This window comes from Maniola jurtina, chromosome 23, assembly GCF_905333055.1.
Source record: "Maniola jurtina chromosome 23, ilManJurt1.1, whole genome shotgun sequence".
Classification (NCBI taxonomy): domain Eukaryota; kingdom Metazoa; phylum Arthropoda; class Insecta; order Lepidoptera; family Nymphalidae; genus Maniola; species Maniola jurtina.
Window position 1 is genome coordinate 1,022,196 of NC_060051.1, and position 22,826 is coordinate 1,045,021.

The 22,826-nt window shown below is 37.3% G+C and overlaps 1 protein-coding gene across 1 annotated transcript; it reads left to right on the forward strand.

The window, feature by feature from the left end:
* Positions 1 to 20: 20 nt before the first annotated feature.
* Positions 21 to 13,796, forward strand: LOC123877208 (adapter molecule Crk). Its single transcript, XM_045923755.1, has 7 exons — positions 21 to 514; positions 2,548 to 2,670; positions 3,192 to 3,441; positions 6,475 to 6,603; positions 7,317 to 7,427; positions 12,530 to 12,625; positions 13,403 to 13,796. Exons 1-7 carry the CDS (start codon positions 465 to 467, stop codon positions 13,505 to 13,507), a joined length of 864 nt encoding a protein of 287 aa, XP_045779711.1. The 5' UTR covers positions 21 to 464; the 3' UTR covers positions 13,508 to 13,796.
* Positions 13,797 to 22,826: the final 9,030 nt, after the last annotated feature.

A 22,826-nucleotide genomic window follows, 5' to 3' on the forward strand; every position in this document is an offset into this window, starting at 1 on the left:
AACAAAAAAATCTATTTTTTGTCTACGCCCCATCGCCCGAAACTTCGCGTGTGTGACCCGTGGAACATTATTTTTAATTCGATCTAATTATAGTTTTATTTCATTTATCGCGGCCTAAAGTTTAGTTAAAAAGGTGCGCGTGTGTGTGGATGGTGTATCTGCGCGAAACTATATCGAAAACATGTGTTTCGATGTGAATATAAAGTTTGTGAATTGATGACACTGTGGAGTTTGAGTCGGTGGACAATTTGTAATTATTTCTGATAGCTGTTATTAAATTGTTATTGGATTGTGCGAGGAATTTGCGGGAACGTTTGCGGGCGGCGTGCGGGCTGCGTACGTATCTGGGATCAGTGAATTCTGTGATAGCGGGAGTTTAAAGTACCGAAGTCCATTTCCGGTGTAGTCGTGATGAGGTATCGTCGATAAATTGTGATCGTTTAGGCGTGATTTTGAACGGCAGGATGGCGAACTCCACGATCGGGGCCACCTTCGACGAGAATGACATGTCCAGGTGATGATATTTTCAAGGAAATGATGATTAACGTGTTCTTATAAGTTGTAACTCCTATAAGAATAACATACACCACAACAACAATATTATTAATACTAACTGATTGCATGCGACTTCATCCGCGTGGATTTACGTTATTTCATAATACCGTAGGAATTCTTGCAAATGATAAAGTTGTTGAAGTATTCATTTGTGAGGTAGAAGGTAGTAATAATTTAGGTGCCTCATTTCAAAAGAGCAGCAAAAAAAACTCAGTTTTTTTCTGTTTGAAAATCTTTTTGTATAAGTACCAAGTACTGGAAAATCCAGGCCAGAAATGTATTTTATGTCTCTGAATGATAGCAATCTCTGTGCCTTTTTCAAGATAAGTTCAGTAGTTGAACAGTGTAAAGATAATAATCAGACAGATGCACATTCACAAATATAATATTAGCGTGGAATATGTATTAATTATTTACAAAGCTTATCAGGAAAATCCTAATTAATTAACTATTGTTTTCAAAGTCAAAGTTAGACCACATAATTATTTATAATTAATTATATAACAAGTATAATGTGCTATTTTGTAATAAACCAGTTAGGCTTTATAAATCTAAAATCTATATTTAAGTATGACTGATTGCAGATAGCCTAGAAATATCAAAAAAAAAAAAAAAAAAATTTAAGTAAAAATCAATAGCCGCATGTATAAAAGATCATACTCGAGTACGGCTTGACCAATTTGGCTGATGTTTTGGCTGTACTCTTAATTGTCAAGGCATGGTTTGTCTTTGTATGAAACAATTTTTTGGAAAATTTTCAATAAAAATTGACCTGTATCAAGTCAAAGTTGTAGAATCCAGTTAAGGATCTTAGAAGCTTAGGATTCAGATAAACTTGCTGTAGTTTTTGAGTTACTGCTAAAAACTTATAAAAAAGCTATATAAGACCATACTAAAAGCCTTGGCTTGTAGAATACTTTTTTAGAAACATCCATCTGAAAATTCTTTTTAACTAGCCAATGCTGAAGCCTCCCACCAGACCAGACCAGTAGTTTAGAAATTATAAAATTCCAAACCCCTGCAGAGAATCAAACCCGAGATCTCCCACTAATAAGACCACAGCGCTTAACACTGTGTCAGGGAGGCCGTCAAAAGGGGAGAAAGGTTTTAAGGTTTTTAAATTCATCAATTCTTTCAAGCACACACTTGACCACAATCACACCTAATGGAAAGTAATCATGTGGCCTAAGAGGGGACATTTACTTAAAAGTAAATTCACTCTTATTTAAGATATATCCGGATATCTTAAACAAGAGTGAATTTGGCTTTTAAGCAAATATGTCTCCTTTTAGGCCACATGATTAATTTCCATTAGGTGTGATTGTGGTCAAGTGTGTGCTTGTAATCGGTAGGAAACATAGCGAAAAAGTATTCCAAACTTTATTTTGGTGATAGCTCAAAAACTACTTTTCGCAGTTAACTGCTTTTTAGAAATAGTACGACTAAACTATACTGTCATCTGGGAGCTCAGTCAGGCTTACAATGTGTTATGTGGCCCAGTTTTGTGTGACACCGTTAAATCAATTCATACTATGTTTATGAGGAGTTTTACTGCCGCCCTATTTTCTTAGACAGGTTAACTACCAGTTTAAATTAACATATTCTACAGTTAATAAGATAGAATGGTAATAGTCTTGTGGTTAACACAATTGCTTTCTATTCGTAGCGTTGGGGGTTCCATCCCAAAAATGTACCTGTGGTTTTTCAAAATTATGCCCATTTCAAACAATCAAATATATCATTGCTTTAACTGTAAAGGAAAACATCGTGAGGAAACCTGTGTGCCTGAGAGTCCTCTATAATAATCTCAAAGTGTGTGAAGTCTGCCAATTTGCACAGTGTAGCAGACCATGGCCTAAGTCCTTCTCATAATATAGAATGATTCCAAATGTCAGGGTAATCAGTGCCTTTTTCTGTGCATCCATAAAGTACAAACTACTAGTGATGATGGATTTAAGATTCTCCTAGTCATAATGTGTGTAATTGTTGCAGCTGGTACTTTGGTGGGCTGTCGAGGGTGGAGGCTACAGAGCTTTTGCTCAATGAGACTGAGCGTGGAGTGTTCCTCGTGAGGGACTCCAAGACTATACATGGGGATTATGTTCTGTGTGTCAGGTATGCTGTTTAATCTTTATAAGCAAACCATGTGGATTATGTTTTTCAAAAATCCACTTTCTGAGATAAAAAGTAAGTTGCAGGAATGTCCTACAACTTATAAATACACGGGGATGCAAAATATATAAATTATAAATACTAAATTTCATCAAAATCAGTTAAGTAACAAAAATTCTGTTGGAACTCTTTGAATTTTGGGGGCTTTTGTAGCCTAGAATTCAGTCTCTTTTATTCAGGGGGTCCAGACTCCAGGGTTTGATCCTGGGCATGCACCTCCTCTAACTATATGGAGTTATGTGCATTTTGAGTAATCAAATATCACTTGCTTTAACAGTGAAGGAAAACGTAGTGAAAGAACCCTGAGATTTCCGCTTAATGTTCTGAAAGGTGTGTGAAATCTGCCAATATCCCACACTCGACTAGCTACCCTAGCATTCTGACAGGAGACCCATGCTCAACAGTGGGCCAGTGATGGATTGAGATCATGATGTTTATTAATTTGTAACCTACCCTCTTTACAGGGAGGACCGAGTATCACACTACATAATAAACCGCGTAGTGTCCGCGGACGGTACGACCCGCTACCGGATTGGAAACCAGCTGTTTGCGGACATGCCGGCGCTACTCGCGTTCTACCGGCTGCACTACTTAGATACTACGGCGCTGGTGCGGCCCCTGCCACAGGCGCGCGTCAAGGCTGCGCCGGCCGTGCCGCCGCCACACTACCACGTTCTAGAAGTCGTCATCGCCAAGTTCGACTTTGATGGCAGTGTAAGTACAATCAAAGGCCGCAAGTCGTTTAGAGGTGCTAAACGACTTACGGCCGATCCGGTTCGAAGGACCAAAATGTATAGTGATGTGTTGCACTGCACTTTGAATTGGACTGTACTGATAACACTTTTAGATGGTTTATGGTTTAATAAAATGTCTTAATAAACTGTATAACACTATAAGCGCTGGTAATTTGGAGGCGGTCGCACCGCGAAATGCATCGAGCCGCACGCCGGCGCCGCACCGCGAGACCCCCCGCTCCCGCAGGCGGCCGCCGCGCACGCCTTGTTTAGTGCTATAGCACTAGACACGGCCTTTGCCGTAATGATTCTATTTGCGTGCCACGGTTATGCACTGCGTTGGTGGCGTGTTTATAGAAAAAGGTTTTTGATGCAATAGTTTCGCGGAATTGCTACTCAAATTCTGATGCCGACCGTACATGATAATCTTGATTATTTTGTCACTACCATAATCTACACTCTATAGGAAGGTTATAGTATAGGATTGCGACAGTTTCCAAATTATACTCAGACACTAGAGGACGTTATTTGTACCACATACGAAAGGTTCATGCAGTAATCACGCACATATCACTCGCTTTAGCGGTGAAGAAAAACATCTTGAAGAAATGTGCATTGTGCATGCCTGAGAGTTGTCAAAGGTGTGTGAAGTCTGCCGATCCGGACTTCGCCTGCGTAAGGTCTAAACCCTTCTCATTCTGAGAGGAAATCCGTGCTCAGTAGTGGGCCGGCGATAGATTAATAGTGTTGATGATGATGATGATTTATTACCCATTTTTTCGGCTAAAATTGGTTTTCACCACATAAAGCATGAAACAAACTATGGGACGCGTCCGTAAACCGCAACTGATAGCCGCGCCTGATAGGTGGACAGTTGTTTGGAACACCGCTTGCGAGATATCTCAAGTCGTCCGAGCGCTCAAGCTTACGTCCTCGACTTCAGGTAGGCGAAGCTTTCGTAGAGAGTTACTTTTGTATGGTGCGGATGACTGATATGGAGCACAGTAGCATCCACAAACTCACAAATCACAGTAAAGGTGAACGCACACTTATCCGAGCCCAACCTCTACCAGGCAACCTTTGCTGTAAGGAGAAGCTAGTGTTGGATAGTACCAAGTCGCAAAGAATTTCAAAATTATTTATATGTATATATTTAACCTATATTATATTTATATTAACCTATGTTATTATATTTTTTTTACTCTTTGCTCGACTTACGTCCGACGTTACGTCAGTTTGCAGTTCATTTACCTACTATGTATTGACCAGATAGTGCATATAATTCAGTCCTATAATTTGTTTCCACCCTAAGAGTTGACTATGACAAAAATGCTTAAGAAAATAATATGGGAAAATCTGCGAAATCTTTCACAGCAAAAGACAAATAGATATTTTCGTCATACCCCATCGCATGACACACATACCTGGTTTGGTTTTTGATTTATTTATAACCCAGGAATGTGGTGTTTAAAGTTTAGTCATTACCACCACCCAGTGCTATAGTTACGATCTATTTTGGGCACTATTCTGGATCACTTCCGGCAGATCGCTGGGGTAATCTGTTATAATAATGATTTGTGCTCTTGAAATCATTGAAACATATTTACTTTCAAATATTGGATAGAATCAGGCGTTACTTTGCGGAAGTTCATGTTTAGCAAGAAACAGTTAAAAATTATTTTGCTATAATCTGCCAACAGAAAAAATATGTATGGTCAAACATGCAGTTACAAGCTAAGCACCGCTTACCTCCCCAACCAAGCAATAAAGCCAAGTTCCCAAGCAAGCACTGCCACCACCACTCACATGCACCACCACACAAGACTTTTCCACTACTCTCGACGCACGTTTCGCCCCGACACCGGAGCATCCTCAGGAGATTTCGACTTTACAATGCTGTATTGTCAAGTTGTACATTCAGTTATGTACAACTCTTACTCAGTTATGTTGTATATTCAGTTATGGTATCGTTCAAATAACCATATGACCTTAATATGTGGTAGTTATTTAGAAATTACAGACAGACACTCCAATTTTATTTATTTTTATTATTATTAGTAATAGTAACTTACTTGATAACGTAAAGGGGAGGATATTTACTGGAATGCGCCCTAAACTCATTTTTATACTCACACTTATCCAAAATCTGATTATGGCTAGAAAGCGAATGGCAGATAGATATATTGGAAAAAAATTACTTTCAAAAGTTTTTTTAGTAAACTTTATTTGCGATTTTGACAAACTGAAATTGCGATAGGTACCTTAATACCTATGTATTTCCTCTGCGTTCATTTAAGTTTTTTAACCCGGTTCAAAGTCCTCAAAATCCAGTCTAAGTAGGGATAAGATTTTTAAAAATCCTGTTGAATATCCTCAAAATGTTGTCTTACGCTAATTGTCCAGATGTTAATTTCTAGATGTCAATGTTTGAGGTGTATTTTGATGTCAGTTCCCTCTTTTAAGATGATGCCCGCGATTTGAAGTCCGTGCGGATTGAGATTTTAAAAATCCAGTGGGATTTTTAAATTTTCGGGATAGCAAGCCTATGCGAGTTTCCAGGATGCAAGCTATCTTTCTAGCTTTATATGTTTTAGGTTTTATAAGAATCCTATAAGTTCTTTGATTTTCCTGGACAAAATCCCAGGATACAAGCTATCTCTGAACCAAATTCTCAAAAACGGTTAAACAAACATATATAACTATCTTGATAAATATCAAAGACTAGCTAATGCTCGCGACTTCATTCCCGTGGATATAGGTTTTTAAAAATCCCGTGGGAACTCATTGATTTTCCAGGATAAAAAGTAGCCTATGTGTTAATCCAGGGTATAATCTACCTCCATTCCTTCCAGCCTTTGTCCAGTAGTTTTTGCGTGAAACAGTAACAATCATCCCTACATCCATTTATACATACAAACTTACGCGTTTATAACCTTTATTAGAATAATTATTATCACTTCGAACCATATGAAGCGGTGGGATGAAAACCATCCTTATTGTTGTTTTCCTTCAGGATGCTGATGACCTGCCGTTCCGTCGCGGCGAGAGGCTGATGGTGATCAACAGAGACGAGGAGCAGTGGTGGACGGCGCGCAACGTGCAAGGCAAGACAGGCTCGATTCCTGTCCCCTATGTACAAAGGGTAAGGCTATAATAGTATTATAATCCTAATCATCATCATCATCAGCCTGTGGAAGTCCACTGTTGGACATAGGTCTTCCCTAAAGAGTGCCACCACACCCGGTCCTCAGCCTTCCTCATCCAGCCATTTCCCACCAGCCGCTTTATATCGTCGGTCCATCGTGCTGGAGGGCGTCCCACACTACGCTTGCTTAAACGCGGTCTCCACTCAAGGACTTTCCGGCTCCAACGGCCATCGCCTCTACGACAGGTATGGCCTGCCCACTGCCACTTCAGCTTGCTAATAGTTTGGGCTATGTCAGTGACCTTGTTCTGCTGCGGAGCTCCTCCTAATCTTACTGATACATAATTCAATTGTCTGGTGAGAGACTTCGGCAATGGCTAGTTACCACCCTAGCGGCAATGCTGTGCCGCCAAGCGATTTAGTGTTCCGGTACGATACCGCGTAGAAACCTAAGGAGTATGGGCTTAATGAAAACTGCCATACCCCTTCCAGGTTAGCCCGCTTCCATCTTAGACTGCATCACTTACCACCAGGTGAGATTACAGTCAACGGCTAACTTGTATCTGAATAAAAAATTGCATGCCCATGTAAACAATCACGCCGTTTCGTAGCTCTGTTGCGGCGTGATTGAAGGACAAACGTACAAACAACTTTCGCATTTATAATGCTAATATGATTTACGTGTACGTACTCATTTGTATTGTTTCAAGCTTCTGGACCCGGCTGGAGCACCATACCCACCGACCGAGGCCATCACACAGCTGGGAGACCCGCCCAGCCCGCCCAACAACAAGCAACCACAGAAAGGCACCAATATGCAGGTACTTATCACTGTGTGCTATTTATTAACCAACTAGCCGATGCCCGCGACTTCGCCAACGTGGATTTAGGTTTTTCGAAATCCCGTATGAACTCTTCGATTTTCCGGGATAAAAAGTACCCTATGTGCTAATCCAGGATATTATCTATCTCCATTCCAAATTTCAGCTAAATTCGTCTAGTAGTTTTTGCGTGAAGGAGTAACAAACACACACACATACACACAAACTTTCGCCTTTATAATATTAGTGTGATTTAAAGGGAGGACTGTAAAAAACTAAAACTTTTTTTTTAATTATATAGACTAGCGCCTGGCTGCAATCAGACCTAGCAAGTGATGATGCAGCCTAAGATGGAGCGCGCTTGCCTAGAAGTTACCTATTATTATACTATATATAGCTCGATTACCACTCACTCACTCATTGACATAATTGTTCTCCTAGAAAGAGAAGGAAAATGATATAATGATGTAGGGGAGATGTGTTCGGATTCGGGAGTCCTCTGGGGAAAAATTATGACATTTCAGAAAAACAAGATGGCGGCCGAGGAGATTTTTGCAGCTCCGTTGTTTTCCAACCGATTTCGTTGAATTTTGCAATCTTTGAAGGAAATAGTAAACGATTAATGGGAAATGTGGAAAAAATTGGAAAAACAAGATGGCGGCCGAGCCGTAGCGTTTTGAAAATTTCGATTTTTCGACCCCGAACCGCGGCGCCACAGATCCGAAACGGGGTAATCGAGGATTATTATTTTTTCTGGTTTCGCCCACGATTATCCTGTATTTTGACAGAGCGGGAGTGATTTTAAAAAATTCAAGATGGCGGCTGTCGTGGCGGCCGTTTTGTTAGAGGTACGAAAAAACGCAATTTTAAAATTCGAATATCTCAAAGTTGGCAACATCGGAGCGATTCGGCTTCTATGAAGCGATTGTACGTATAGACTCGGGGTATAGATTGGAGGAAAAAAATTACCCCACTTTTAGGGAAATTTCAAGATTTTCGGGAAATTGTAAAAAATAGAAATACGCACTTTAAGCAAAATCCGAGTATGAGTGATTACGTGTTTTGCTCGTACAAATGACATTTGGGTATTTTTGTCACCGGAGACTGGCAACACTGGAATTTATCAAAGTAAAAGTGATTTTCGACACGGTCTTTTTCACGGTATCCCCTTTTGCGTGGGTGCGAGCGAGAGGAGAGATTGAAACGTCATCGGGCGCGGTATATCCTGTAGTTAATAGGAAAATTATGAAACCGTGTAAAATTTTTCTGTGAAACGAGTTGGCGGCCATTTTGTATTTTTTTTCATTTTTCGAAATTTTGACCACGTTTTTGAGGCAGTTGGCAACATTTTGGAAAGTCAATATGTATGAATCGATTGTGTATCTCGGCTGGCAGTATCGAGATATGCAACCGGTGTTGCCACTTTTGGGGAGATTTTCGAGATTTTCGACTAAGAAACTCCTGTAAAATTTTGTATGAAAAATTTTTTTTTCACTGATGGTGTTATATAGAAAACAAAAACTTAGTAAGCCAAAATTATGGAGAGAGCTGATGATTGAGGATATCGGAGACGGGTGAAGGGCCCGCTTAAGGTATTGAAGATAGGTGGGGGGTGCTCGAGCAAATGTCATTCATGACATCATCCAATTGCCAAAAAGCTGAAAAAAAATTCAAAATGGCGAAGAAAAGATGGCCGCCATACAAATTTCGCCGGTGTCCAGCTCGGAGGGTATAAAAGATGGAGGTGTGGTTTCTTGGCAAAAGAGGATCAGGATCCAAAGGTTTACTCGATGAATAGAAAAAAAATTCAAAATGGCGGAATTTAATTTTCCATACATTTTGTATGGTGAATATTGAATGCCTCATTCTCCTAGAAAGAGACGGAAAACGATACGATAATGTAGAGGAGATATGTTTTGTTGCGCGATATGAGTAGGGAAAAATTATGAAATTTCAGAAAAACAAGATGGCGGCCTATATGATTTTTGCAACTCTTTTGTTTTCCAACCGATTTCGTTGAAACTCGCAATCTTTAAAGAATGTAGTAAACGATTAATAGAAAAAGTGGAAAATTTTGGAAAAACAAAATGGCCGCCACACAAACTTCGTCGGTGTCTATCTCGGAGGCTATAAAAGATGGAAGAGTGGTTTCTTGGCAAAAGATGATCAGAGTCCGAAGGTCTACTCGGTGGAACAAACGCTGCATGCTCGCGGACCACTTTAGTGGTCCGCGCACCCACGCACCCTACTAAATTATTATCCTAATTTACAAAAAATAATATGGATATCGTTTTCAGGGTTTCCAGGGCGCTGACTTTGATAATGACATTTATTTTCAAATCCAAGATGGCGGACTTACATTTTCTACAAAAAATAGAAATGCCTGTCATTTTATGGGGTTTTGCGGGGTGAATTATGTATCTTAATAAATCAATTTGGTTTTATATAATAAAGTTAACCTTACCACGTCACGTGAGCTGCTTTAGCAGCTCGCGCACCGAGCAAAAACTAGTTATACTATATATAGCTCGATTACCACTCACTCACTGACTGACTCATTGACATAATTGTTCTCCTAGAAAGAGAAGGAAAATGATATAGTAATGTAGGGGAGATGTGTTTGGGTGGGGGAGTCCTCTGGGGAAAAATTATGACATTTCAGAAAAACAAGATGGCGGCCGAGGAGATTTTTGCAGCTCCGTTGTTTTCCAACCGATTTCGTTGAATTTTGCAATCTTTGAAGAAAATAGTAAACGATTAATGGGAAATGTGGAAAAAATTGGAAAAACAAGATGGCGGCCGAGCCGTAGCGTTTTGAAAATTTCGATTTTTCGACCCCGAACCGCGGCGCCACAGATCCAAAACGGGAAATTGAAACTAATAATTTTTTTCTGGTTTTGTCTACGATTATCCTGAATTTTGAAGGAATGGGAGTGGTTTTTAAAAATTCAAGATGGCGGCTGTTGTGGCGGCCATTATGTTAGAGGTACGAAAAAACGCAATTTTAAAAGTTAAATATCTCAAAGTTGGCAACATCGGAGCGATTCGGCTTCTATGAAGCGATTGGACGTATAGTTTCGAGGTATAGATTGAAGGAAAAAAATTACCCCATTTTTTGGGGAAATTTCAAGATTTTCGGGAAATTATAAAAAATCGAAATACGCACTTTTAGCAAAATTCGAGTATGAGCGATTACGTGTTTTGCTCGTGCAAATGACATTTAGGTATTTTCGTCGCCGAGGACTGGCAACACTGGAATTTATCGAAGCAAAAGTGATTTTCGACATTGTCTTTTTTCAGGGACGATCATTTCGCGTGGGTGCGAGCGAGATGAAAGATTGAAACGTCATCGGGAGCGGTATATCCTGTAGTTAATGGGAAAGTTGTACAACGATGTAATTTATTTCTGCAAAACGAGTTGGCGGCCATTTTGTAATTTTTTGAATTTTTCGAAATTTTGATCACGTTTTTGAGGCAGTTGGCAACATTTTGGAAAGTCAATATGTATGAATCAATTGTGTATCTCGGCTGGCAGTATGGAGATATGCAACCGGTGTTGCCACTTTTGGGGAGATTTTCGAGAATTTCAACTAAGAAACTCCTGTAAAATTTTGTATGAAAATTTTTTTTTTCACTGATGGTGTCGTATAGAGAACAAAAACTTAGTAAGCCAAAATTATGGAGAGAGCTGATGATTGAGGGTTTCGGAGACGGGTGGAGGGCCCGCTTAAGGTATTGAAGATAGGTGGGGGGTGCTCGAGCAAATGTCATTTGTGACGTCATCCAATTGCCAAAAAGCTGAAAAAAAATTCAAAATGGCGAAGAAAAGATGGCCGCCATACAAATTTCGCCGGTGTCCAGCTCGGAGGGTATAAAAGATGGAAGTGTGGTTTCTTGGCAAGAGATGATCAGGGTCCGAAGGTCTACTCGATGAATAGAAAAAAAATTCAAAATGGCGGAATTTATTTTCCCATAGAAAATGTATGGCGAATATTCAATGTCTCATTCTCCTAGAAAGAGACGGAAAACGATACATTGATGTATGGGAGATATGTTCGGATGCGCGATATGAGTAGGGGAAAATTATGATATTTCAGAAAAACAAGATGGCGGCCTATATGATTTTTGCAAATCTTTTGTTTTCCAACCGATTTCGTTCAAACTCGCAATCTTTAAAGAATGTAGTAAACGATTAAAAGAAAAAGTGGAAAAATTTGGAAAAACAAGATGGCCGCCACACAAACTTCGTCGGTGTCTATCTCGGAGGGTATAAAAGATGGAAGACTGGTTTCTCGGCAAAAGATGATCAGGATCCGAAGGTCTACTCGGTGGAACAAACTCTGCATGCTCGCGGACCACTTTAGTGGTCCGCGCACCCACGCACCCTACTTTATTAACCTCAACTACCCCGTTTTTACAAAAAATGATATGGATGTCGTTTTCAGAGTTTTCCGGCGTGCTGATTTTGATAACGACATTTATTTTGAAATCCAAGATGGCGGACATGCACTTTTTAAGAAAAAAATTGATATGGGTGTCGTTTTGTGGGTTTTTGTGGTGAATTGTGTATCTTTAATAAATAAATTTGGTTAAATATAATAAAGTTAACATAACCACGTCACGTGAGCTGCTTTAGCAGCTCGCGCACCGAGCAAAACACTAGTTCACTATTATAGATATAGATTGTTATGGTGTATTTGGTTGATGAAGATCAGCAGAAACTGTCGGAAGATGATCTGCAACCATCTCTCTCTCTCTCTCTCTCAATTAAAAAAAAAAACAAATTCTAAATTGTGTAAATAAAAATGAAGTTTAAGTAAATTAAAAAAAGTAGTACTTAATAAAATCGTGTACCTATCTAAAACAACCTAATTTATGTTAGTCTACATGAATTAAAGAACCACATCATTAATATGAAACTCTCCAGTAATTTCCATTACAGTCCTCTTGGAAATTGCTGGCATGTGGCCAGTAAAGGCCAGATTACAGTCCTCTGTAATGAAATCCTTTGTTCAGTAAAGTAGCAGTTTATGAGCAAGTGTGAGGGAGTATAATAAATTAGTGACTAGTAGATTTTGATGTACTTTTTCTCCTTTTTCTAGCGAACGCTGCCGGCGATGGCTCGAGTGCGACAATCCCGAGTGCCAAACGCGTACGACAAAACCGCTCTCAAACTGCAAGAAGGAGACATACTTAAGGTTAACATATACAATATACATAATATAATGAAACAGCGCTAAAACCCGACTACTACCCGCAAACTGCTGATAGATTTCAAATTCAAAATATTTTTTTCAATTAGACTTTTACAAGTTCTATAGTTCAAGTATAGCTATAGATAATATAGTAAAATTGTTTTTCTGTCGCTCTGTGTATATGAACTCAGAGTTTTTTCCTCTTTCATTTGGTATCCCACTTGATACAATAGCAAAAAAAAATTTTGGAGATCCCCACTTTTTTGGATGTATCATTTGTCAGGTTAATTTCGTTCATATAAAATGACTTTTGGTTTTGCCATAGTCGGGTAAAAAAACTAATAGCTCGTTCACAAAGGCTGCGTAAGTATAGACGTAGCGCGCACCATTGCGTTGTAATGTATAGAACTGTATGAAACATGGCACACCGCTTGCGTAAAGCGTGGACGTATGCGTAGCCCGGTTTGTTAGAGGTTTACGCGCGTCACTACGCACGTGTCACGTGTACGTGCTTGGTGTGAATCGGCCTTTAAGGTGACTGACTGATCCATCAAAGCACAGCCTAAATCGCTATACATATTCTGATTTTTAATTTGATGGAGTTCTGACAGATGTCATTTTAGACATTGGGTGTATTTGGAAAACAGCGCTACCACCACTTTTACCCCAAATTACTCTAAATCCTTGTGAAGCAGTCAGTTTTCTAAACTTCTTCCTCTACCATGAGGAACTACAGTTGAATATTTTAATTATTAATTTTTACTTGTTTATTTGTTTCAGGTGACAAAAATGAACATAAATGGCCAATGGGAAGGAGAGCTTAATGGCAAAGTGGGCCATTTCCCCTTCACCTATGTCGAGTTTTTGGACGACGTACCCAGCTAAAGTGAAACCAATCTAACTAAAGTGAAACCAATCTAAGCTAAAATGAAACCAAGTGAATCTAACCGCACAAGTGATTAAGTCCAAAGTGATTAAGTGAATTGTTAGTTGAAAAGTGAATTGTTAGTGTAAAGAAATCTTAGGTGATTTCCAAGTTGAAAGTTAACAATTAAATCATAAGGAAGTGATTTTACACAAAAGAGATTTAAAGTGACTTTTTAAAGAGATTATTCAAAATATTTTAAATCTGTTCTTGTATTCATAATAATATGAATAGAGGATATTTTTATCTATAATAATTTATGTCATTTAAGATGCTATTAGTAACACTATATGGTTTTGGTACTCTATATATTCATATTTTTCATATGTATATTGTATGAAAAAGTTTGTACGTATTTTTTTCGCGAGTGGTGTGATTGAGAAAAAATTCTTTGAGAAAAATTACATAATGAAATTTTTCAGTGTAGGTTTATGGCCGATTCACACCAATTGCGTATGCAGCTCGTACACGTGACACGTGCGTAGTGACGCGCGTGAACCCATAGACGTAACTGCACGCATTACGCTACGCTACGCTTACGCAGTCTGTGTGAACGAGCTCTAACTCTAAAAGTACTAGTTTACCTGTCAAATATGTGTTGAAACGCAGTTAAATACTGGAAACTACATATACTAAAAAAGTTATGTACATATTTACTAATAGCATGTTAGCGTGACGTGATTTAAATGCCCACCGATTTGGGCTATGTTGTATTATTACCTGTATAAATGTTTGATATATTAATGTCTAACATCTTTAATCCATAACTTTTGGCTTGCATACAAAAAATTAATATGCACATTGATTACTCAGTAACTTGGCTTTCAGGAATATGCACTATTCTGTAAACTATCCTGCTAAACTTTTATGTTAAGAAAATAGTGACCAGCTCAAAACAATTGCAAGGTTATCGTCAAACAATTGAAAAATTTTGGTCAGCTCATAAGACTTAAATGGTCTGGACTTAGGTTATGGTCAGCTTATAAAATTGTTTAAAAATTATGGTCAAAAAGGTTTGAATGTTATGATCAGCTCATAAAATAGTTTACCATCTGTACAAAATGAGAACTCACTCTCCATTTTAACTCTATCAACTGTCATGTGGGTTTACCTTTCAAATAAGGACTAAAATTGTACATTTGACACATTAGTTGATACGTAACTTTAAATGGCAAATGAGTTATCATTTTTTACACATTGTAAATGTTAGATTAGCTCATAAAACAGATAGCTCATGAACAGATTAAGATTCACTGTTTTCTTAAAATAAAAAACTTATAAAGACCAATTTTCTACTACTCTATGCTTTTATAAAACATTTATTATCTATATTTATACTGTAATTACCATAGACTAAGGATCATATATTTTTTTCTAAGGAACAACATGCTTGCAAACGCATTTTTATGGCAAAAGATCAGTACAATTTTGTATGAAGTTTTTGTATACTTATTAATTTTGAATGCCATAATGTTAATTGATACACTTGAGAGCCTCAAAATCGACACACAAATTCATGTCAAGGTTTTCCTTTTGATTCAATAATTCTTTGCCTTCAAGTAAATAATAAAAATAATCTTGTGAACGAACTTTGGCCGAATTTCGGCCATGTCTGCCAACTATAGCTATCTATGCAAAAGATATAGTTCACATGCACAAGTGTACACAAATATAAGTAAAATATTTAACTATCAGATGAAACCCACGACTTCATCCGCGTGGTTATAGGTTTTTAATTCTGTGGGAATCTCTTTGATTTTACGGGATGAAAAGTAGCCTATGTCACTCTCCAGGTCTTTAACTATACCCATGCAATAGATCACGCCGATCCGTTGCTCTGTTGCGGCGTGATTGAAGGACAAACCAGCCAATAAACCAACAAACAAACACATTTTCGCATTTAATATTATTATATGCGAAAATATGTTTGTATAATTTTAAATAAATTTTAAAATAATGGGTAGTGATATCTCAGCCTTAAGAGATATTTCATACAGTTGGTTGACAGAGACTTCTAGACAGAGCAATCCTGCAGGGGAACCAAACTGGGGAAGAGAGATTATATCGACCGGCAGAAGCCGGCAAGTTTTAATTATTTTAGGGTTCCATACCTCAAAAAAACCCTTATAATATCTATTTGTGTGTATGTCTGTCCGTATAGGGTACAATGAAGGAAAAATCCGAAAACCGTGAATTTGTGGTTATATCACAAAAAGAATGCGTCCATGAAAAAAAAAATTTACTAAACCACATATAGATGGCGCAGTCCGTTATTAACTTGTATGTTCTACATAAAAGTGTTTGGTATACCTTGTACAATGGTACGGAGCCCTTCGTGTACGAGCCGACTCGCACTTGGCCGGTTGTTTTTCTCTATCTAACTGGCTCATCCACAAACATTAAGAGTGCCATCTCACTGTGATATTACACTGTGGCTGTGATGTACCACAATATAAAGAGATACACAGTACTGCACCCACACTTACCGTACAATAGCTCTATCTAGACGACTTCGTTGAACCTCTGTATGTAATATACTTACTCTGTGACTGTACTAAGTAATAAGGAATTAACAATTACTGTTGCTCCAAATTAAGGAATTGACGAAGTTACATCGAAATAATTATATAAAAATATAATTCTAGTATCACAGAATTGTAAATAACATATATGAAATGATGGAATGGTGTTAGTCATTCGATCTCACTTACACAGTATACCTGTGTACTGTGTGCGAAAGAGATGTAATAGTTTTATCGCTGTTCTGTTTTGATTTGTTCCAATAAAGAAACAAATCAACAAGTGTGGTATTAACCATTCTATCTCACTTACACAGTTATATCTGTATATAGGTGTGAAAGAGATGGAATCATTATCACTGTTTCGTTTCGATTCGTTTCTTTATTGGCATTACTCACGAGTTATAACGCGACAGTGTGTCATCGATTTTTAAAAATAAAAGTATAATCTATTTTTCCTTTTCCTTAGCTGTCATAGAATCGCAGAATACTTCTCGAGGAAACGCGTAAGCGACGTGGCGCTTAAGATATTCAAACACGGTAAGATCACTCTATGTGATTATGGGTTATTGTGAAAATTGAATTTTTTAAGCTTTGCCACCAAGCAATTTGGCTTCTAGTATAGTGTAAAAAGGTCAGAAGGAAAAATAGATTGTATAATAAAATATGTGAACTGGAAAATGTACGAAACTTACTCTATACTAATCTTAACCTACAAAATAATTAATTGTTCATGTTTAAAAGGCATGAAGTTGCTCTTGGCGTTATTTAATAGCTTATGCCGTTTCTCCACCCTAAAACACCCACCCTAGGGTGTATACTCGGAAGCAATATGTCTATCTATCCACTCCAGAATTGATATAATACCCCACTACACCAGATAGTAAGTAAGTTTTAAGAAATTAAGTCACTTGCTTAGTGGTGAAGAAATCCTTCATGAGAGTTCTACATAATGTTCTCAAAGGTGTGTGAAGTCTGCCAACCCGCACTTGGCCAGCGTGGCAGACTATGGCCTAAACTCTTCTCTTCTGAGAGGAGACCTGTGCTCAGTAGTGGGCCAGCGATGGGTTGATCATGATGAAGTATCTGAACCAGTCGTGTTTATATGACTGACCATTGTCGAGGGAGAAAATTGAAAGAAAAATAATATATGTATATTGTATACCTACCAATTCCGTTAGTCTACCCCACGGATGGATGGATGCCTCAGACTGAGATCTAAGGAGCGTACTTAGACTTTGCTCAGACTTAAGACACGTTAAAAACGAGGCAGCGTTATACCGCTGGTATAAATCTGTCTCGTTTTAACTGAAACTTTGTCTAAGTCTTAAGCAAAGTCAAAGGTCAAAGTGGACTCTATAGATTTCAACGTCAAAGTATACATGCTAAGTTGGCTGTTTCAGGGACAAACAGAATAAGCCATTGAATCATTTTTAAATAAAGCCTATTCTTTACGAAGTATTGCAAATATTTTCCTCATATAAGAATGGCACAAGTGTTTTTTTGTAATCTAACTAATATAATATTTAATATTATACTTATCTCTCTTATATTTAAGATATTATGTATATTTCACAGCTTAAAACCGCTGTAAGGACATATCGCCTTTAAAAAAGTTATGTGAAGCACTAAAATAATGTAATTCTTCCAAAATAATATGATAGTCAAATATTTTTATAAATAAAACAAATAATCGATTGCTGGTGCAAGAAAAGTATTTAGATTAGTATTAATGTGTGAATTGGCACTGATTTTTTCGTACACTAAATTCTCACTAAACAAAAATTAGGCTTAGTCTAGACTTTTAGGTTTTACTTTACTAATTTTCTTTTCCACTTAAAAGAGTTAAAATTAATATATGTCAAATTAAGCTATTCTAACCCACACTAGTTAGTTGTAATCAGCGTTTGAAAAATTAGATCAAAAAACTAATATGTTTCTAACTGTATTTAAATCTAATTACCTTAACAGAGCTCTCTCCGTCACTTACTCCATACAATCGTAGTTCCCATTTCATTTGAATATTAAGCAACCAAAGTCCATGAAATTTTGCAGACATAGTCTAGAAACTAATATCTGTGTCTGTGGTGTTTTAGATTTTTCTAAAAATATGTAGTTTTAAAATTACAGGGGCTCAAAGATTTGTATTTTTCTTTAAAAAAAGGCCCAACTTTGTGCTCGTTTTTATAGACAACGAAGCAATTTAATGAAATTTGGAAAAACCACAGACCTAGAAAATTTAATGAATATTATGTAGTAAAAAAATTATCGTTATATATTTTATATTGTTATAATTATGTGGGAACTACGAAAACCAGAAATTACACCCAGAAATCTTGAAAATTTCGTGCTGTCTCGATTTGTGCAAGCGGGGTGGTGAAGTGCGGGGGACGACACGTGAAACTGACAGAAACTGACAGTCTAAACACACGGGCCACATTTAGACTGCACCCAACTCCAAACTTGTCGATAGGTCTAACTAAATACACTGGTACATTTCAACTTGCGTTAGACGTATGCGTTACCTACTCAGACGTTGCCTGTAGATAAAAATATGTCTCATGTTTGCTGGCAATAGCGCATGCATCAAACCCTGCAAGTTGCAACTCTCTTGCAACCTATTCCTCACGCAATACGCACAGCTTTAATATTATAATTTTTGACAATGTATACTATATGTAATGCCATATCACAGGTCACTCTCTGATTTATTGCTAACAATTTACTTCCAAATGCAAAGAAATCTAAGTGTGTTAAATTCACACTGCCCAATACCAGGACCTTAAATGACATAAATTCATTGATAAATAATCATATGTTGAAAATAAAGGAGAACCCCGTGTTTCTCGGTATAATGTTAGATGCAAAGCTTCTATGGAACACCCACATATCAACACTTGATGGTAAACTCAGCTCTGCTGCTTACACTGTTAGAAAAATTCGACAGGTACTGACGTGGAAACTGCAAAAATTGTATATTTTGCTTATTTTCACTGTATTATGTCTTACGGACTCTTGCTATGAGATAAAGCGGTAGATATTGAGAAAAAAATGTATTACAGAAAAGGACAGGACGTGCAATTTATAATTTAAAACCGCGCGCTGCCATACAATAAAAATATAAGGAAATAAGTACCTTATCTATTATCTTATAGTAGCTTCTAAATATATTTACAACTAGCTAATGCCCGCAGCTTCGCTCGCGTGGATTTAGGTTTTTAAAAATCCCGATCCTTTCATTTCCCAGAACAAAAGTTGCCTCTCCGTAATAGCCCGTCCCCGGGATGCAACTTGTTTCTGTATCACGTAAGAATATTTAAACGGATTATCCTTTTCAAATCCCGAGGGATCACCAGGATTTAGGAATGCAATTTCTTACAGCATCAGGGTTGAGGTCAACGACAAAGTGTTTACTTGGTATAGATACCTTCAATATCAATTAATAATCGACACTTTTTAAATCCCATTAGCTTTAGTAGTCAGGTCCCCTGCAACATCAGGGTTGAGGAGTTGGAATCCAAATTTTTTATTGAACAATGTCGCAAACTTTCTTTATCGATTAAAAAAACTACCCAAAATTACGCAGTTAGGTTACCTGCCAAATTTCATGGTTTTGAGTCAACGGGAAGTACCCTAGAGGTTTTCTTGACACACACGACAGACAGAGAGATAGACAACAAAGTGATCCTATAAGAGTTCCGTTTTTCATTTTGAGGTACGAAACCCTAGAAAACGTAGGATCGGCATTCCGAACCAGTGGTAAATTTTTCTGACCATCCAAAAACACTTTGAAGTTTACCTAAAAGTTTACAGGAATAAAAATTTATCATTGTATTCCATTCCATTTCATTCTATTCCATTCTGTTCAAAGATAAATAGATTATAAAAATATTTGTCACCGAAACAATACCTAATTTACGATACATCAACCAATATCAATTTAACTGATGACAATCTGACTATTACCAAAGTGAACGACTACTATAATATCTATTATATACGACTAACATAATATGTATTATAAATTGTGTGCCGTTTGCATTCTCACTAGGTTCTCATTAAGTTTGTTTTATTTGGTTAAACTTTCTGGCATTTATATTGTTATGACGTTTAGTTGGCAAATAGTCTCTTTATTGGCTGAAACTCTAAAATTCAGCCAATCACAACAAAGAAAATATTGTAATAATGATTGATGCAGCTTTCTGTAATTGAAAACAAAATATTTGACATTAACTTGAATGTGACAGTGTTTTCCGAATAGGGTTGCCAGAGGCCCCGTATTTTACTGGTTACCCCGTATTTCAGGATACAGAAACCTGTAATTATGAAAATAAAATACGGGGCAAATAAAACTAAATATTTTTAGGGTTCCGTAACTCAAAAGCAAAAAAGAACTCTTATAGGATCACTTCGTTGTCTGTCAGTCTGTCAGTCTTTCCATCTGTCCGTCTGTCCATTTGTCCTTCTATCCGTCTGTCATGTGTTCATGAACAAATATTAGTATTTTCAATTTTAAAAGTAAGATAACTACATATATCAAGTGGGTTATCATATGAAAGGGCTTTACCTGTTCATTCTAAAACAGATTTTTATTTATTTTTATGCATATTTTTTTAATGCATAACAGTTTTTGATTTCTCGAGTAAAATGTCGGAAAAAATACCCGAATACGGAACCCTCGGTGCGTGGGTCTGACTCGCACTTGGCCGGTTTTTTACAAATTCAGCAGGAGCTGGCTGGCGAAATCCAACACTGACGTTATGTCCAGTAGAAAGAATATTTTCCTTTTGCGGCAATGCGTAGCCGAAACCCACTCGATATTGATCATGGTCGTAGCCAAGGCGGCGGGGCTTGGTTTGAGGATGTAAGCCTTTTTTTATACAAGTTAGCCCATGACTTTAATCTTTTCTAGTGGTAAGTGATGATGCAGTCTAATTTCTTGGCCGTTAGGGCCATACTAACCATTCCACTAACCAGGTAATTAGCCCATAAAGTTGAGCGAATGTTTTTTTCCTCATGACAGGATTCAGTTCCGGCCCTAATAAAACCTCTCCCGCAATCGATTCCTGGCTACGGCCATAGTATTGATACTGTGAAGGTGGAATTACAAATTAAATGTAATTTTAAGTTGAAATGAGAAGATTGTATGCATGAAATGTATAACATTTTGCTTTACAACACTAAGAGTTTTTAAAAGCTATTTAAATAAATAAATCTTTTATTTAAAACCACATTGCAAACACAGTTCACCAATCAAGATACGGCAACATACAGAGAAAAAATACAAAACTTATAAATAAACTGAAATATCTAAATAGGCTTTCCATGCATTTCAGAGAGAACCACCGCCTATATATATATTCTTCAAATACTTCAAAATTTCAAATTTCTTCAAATCTAAACCCCGTATTTTTGATGGTGGTAGCCTGTAAATCAAAAAGAGCCAGGTGGCAACCCTACTTCGACCTAGACAGAATGAAAAATTGTTTTCATTACTCGGTATGCCTACTGCCATAGTGTGACAGAAAGTGTGACGGTAGTTGTGACCTCTGATTGGCCGACTCTCTTTCACTATTTGCTAAAATTGATGATTGCAACAACAATTTTTTCTTTTTTGTAATCGAAAACAGAACACGGACGTCAAACAGGTTGACTAATTGCAATCATTTCTGACCGGCTAACATTGTTCCGCTAGTGGCTCAAACTCACTGTCGCAGCAAGAACATGGTAAATTCAGCCAATCACAGCAATTTGAAATTTGGTTATCACAAATGTACCGATCTAGGAACCGAGAATGCACGAACCAGGGCAGATAGAGATGAGAACAATAATATCATACGTAGGAAATCGACGGGGGATCGTTGGCAAGGATAGCCTTAATATAATCAGCTTAAACTAACAATTTTTTTTTAGTCAGACACAGTCGTTAAATATGTTGACGAGAACTAAATGATAGTGCCGATTTATTTACCTACTATAAAACATTCGAAATTCAATTCTAAAATGTTTTCAAAAAACATTCGAAATTCAATTAGAAAACGTAGTTTCGTTTGTGATTGGTTGGTGACTCAAAATGGCACTGAGATTTTTGTCTCTGTCATTTGTATGATGGGATTACGTAACAGAGAGAGCGCTAAACTAACTTCTTTTCGTGGATACTGTATATAATGTTAACCATAGAAAAAGATAGCCTTTTTTAGTTACAGTTTAGTGTACAATAAAATTGGTACGAATTACTGAACTGGACAAGTTAAATGACATTTTTTTAAAGTTGCAGAAAAATTACTGGTTTTTTTTTTTTATAAAACACTAAATACTATTTTTTTTAATAAGTAACTGTTTTAAAAAATCAAATCAAAATGTCTTTCTGCTTGGCCAGTGAAAAGTATTGTTAAATTAAAATGCTCCAAGTAAGTAAAAGGTACCATCATTATATCAGGATTAATTGGTGACTAAACACATAATAATGATCTTTTACCGCATTATACCACAAAAAGATAGATTATATAGGAACCTTCATGTAATTTTATATTATGAAACGGAATAACTAAATATCTTGTCTCAATAAGATCGCCTCTTTCTCACCCGCTTTTGAACTCTGGGTTAATGTCTAAACTATGTAACCCAGAGTTCTTTAAATACTTACTTATTTTGAATTTTGGTTAGTCCCCAATCAATCCTGATGTATCTATAAGCCTGAATTTCTTCTATGCTGATGTCGGTCGCGTACATCGGTTTAGCTGTCTATAGTGTCTATTCT

What these genes read in the sequence shown, in the direction of transcription:
- LOC123877208 (XM_045923755.1), top strand. Translation starts at nt 465, where the DNA reads ATGGCGAACTCCACGATCGGGGCCACCTTCGACGAGAATGACATGTCC. An exon ending in AGAAAGGCACCAATATGCAG is followed by an intron (nt 7,428 to 12,529) that starts GTACTTATCACT and finishes TCCTTTTTCTAG; the next exon opens with CGAACGCTGCCGGCGATGGC. An exon ending in AAGAAGGAGACATACTTAAG is followed by an intron (nt 12,626 to 13,402) that starts GTTAACATATAC and finishes TATTTGTTTCAG; the next exon opens with GTGACAAAAATGAACATAAA.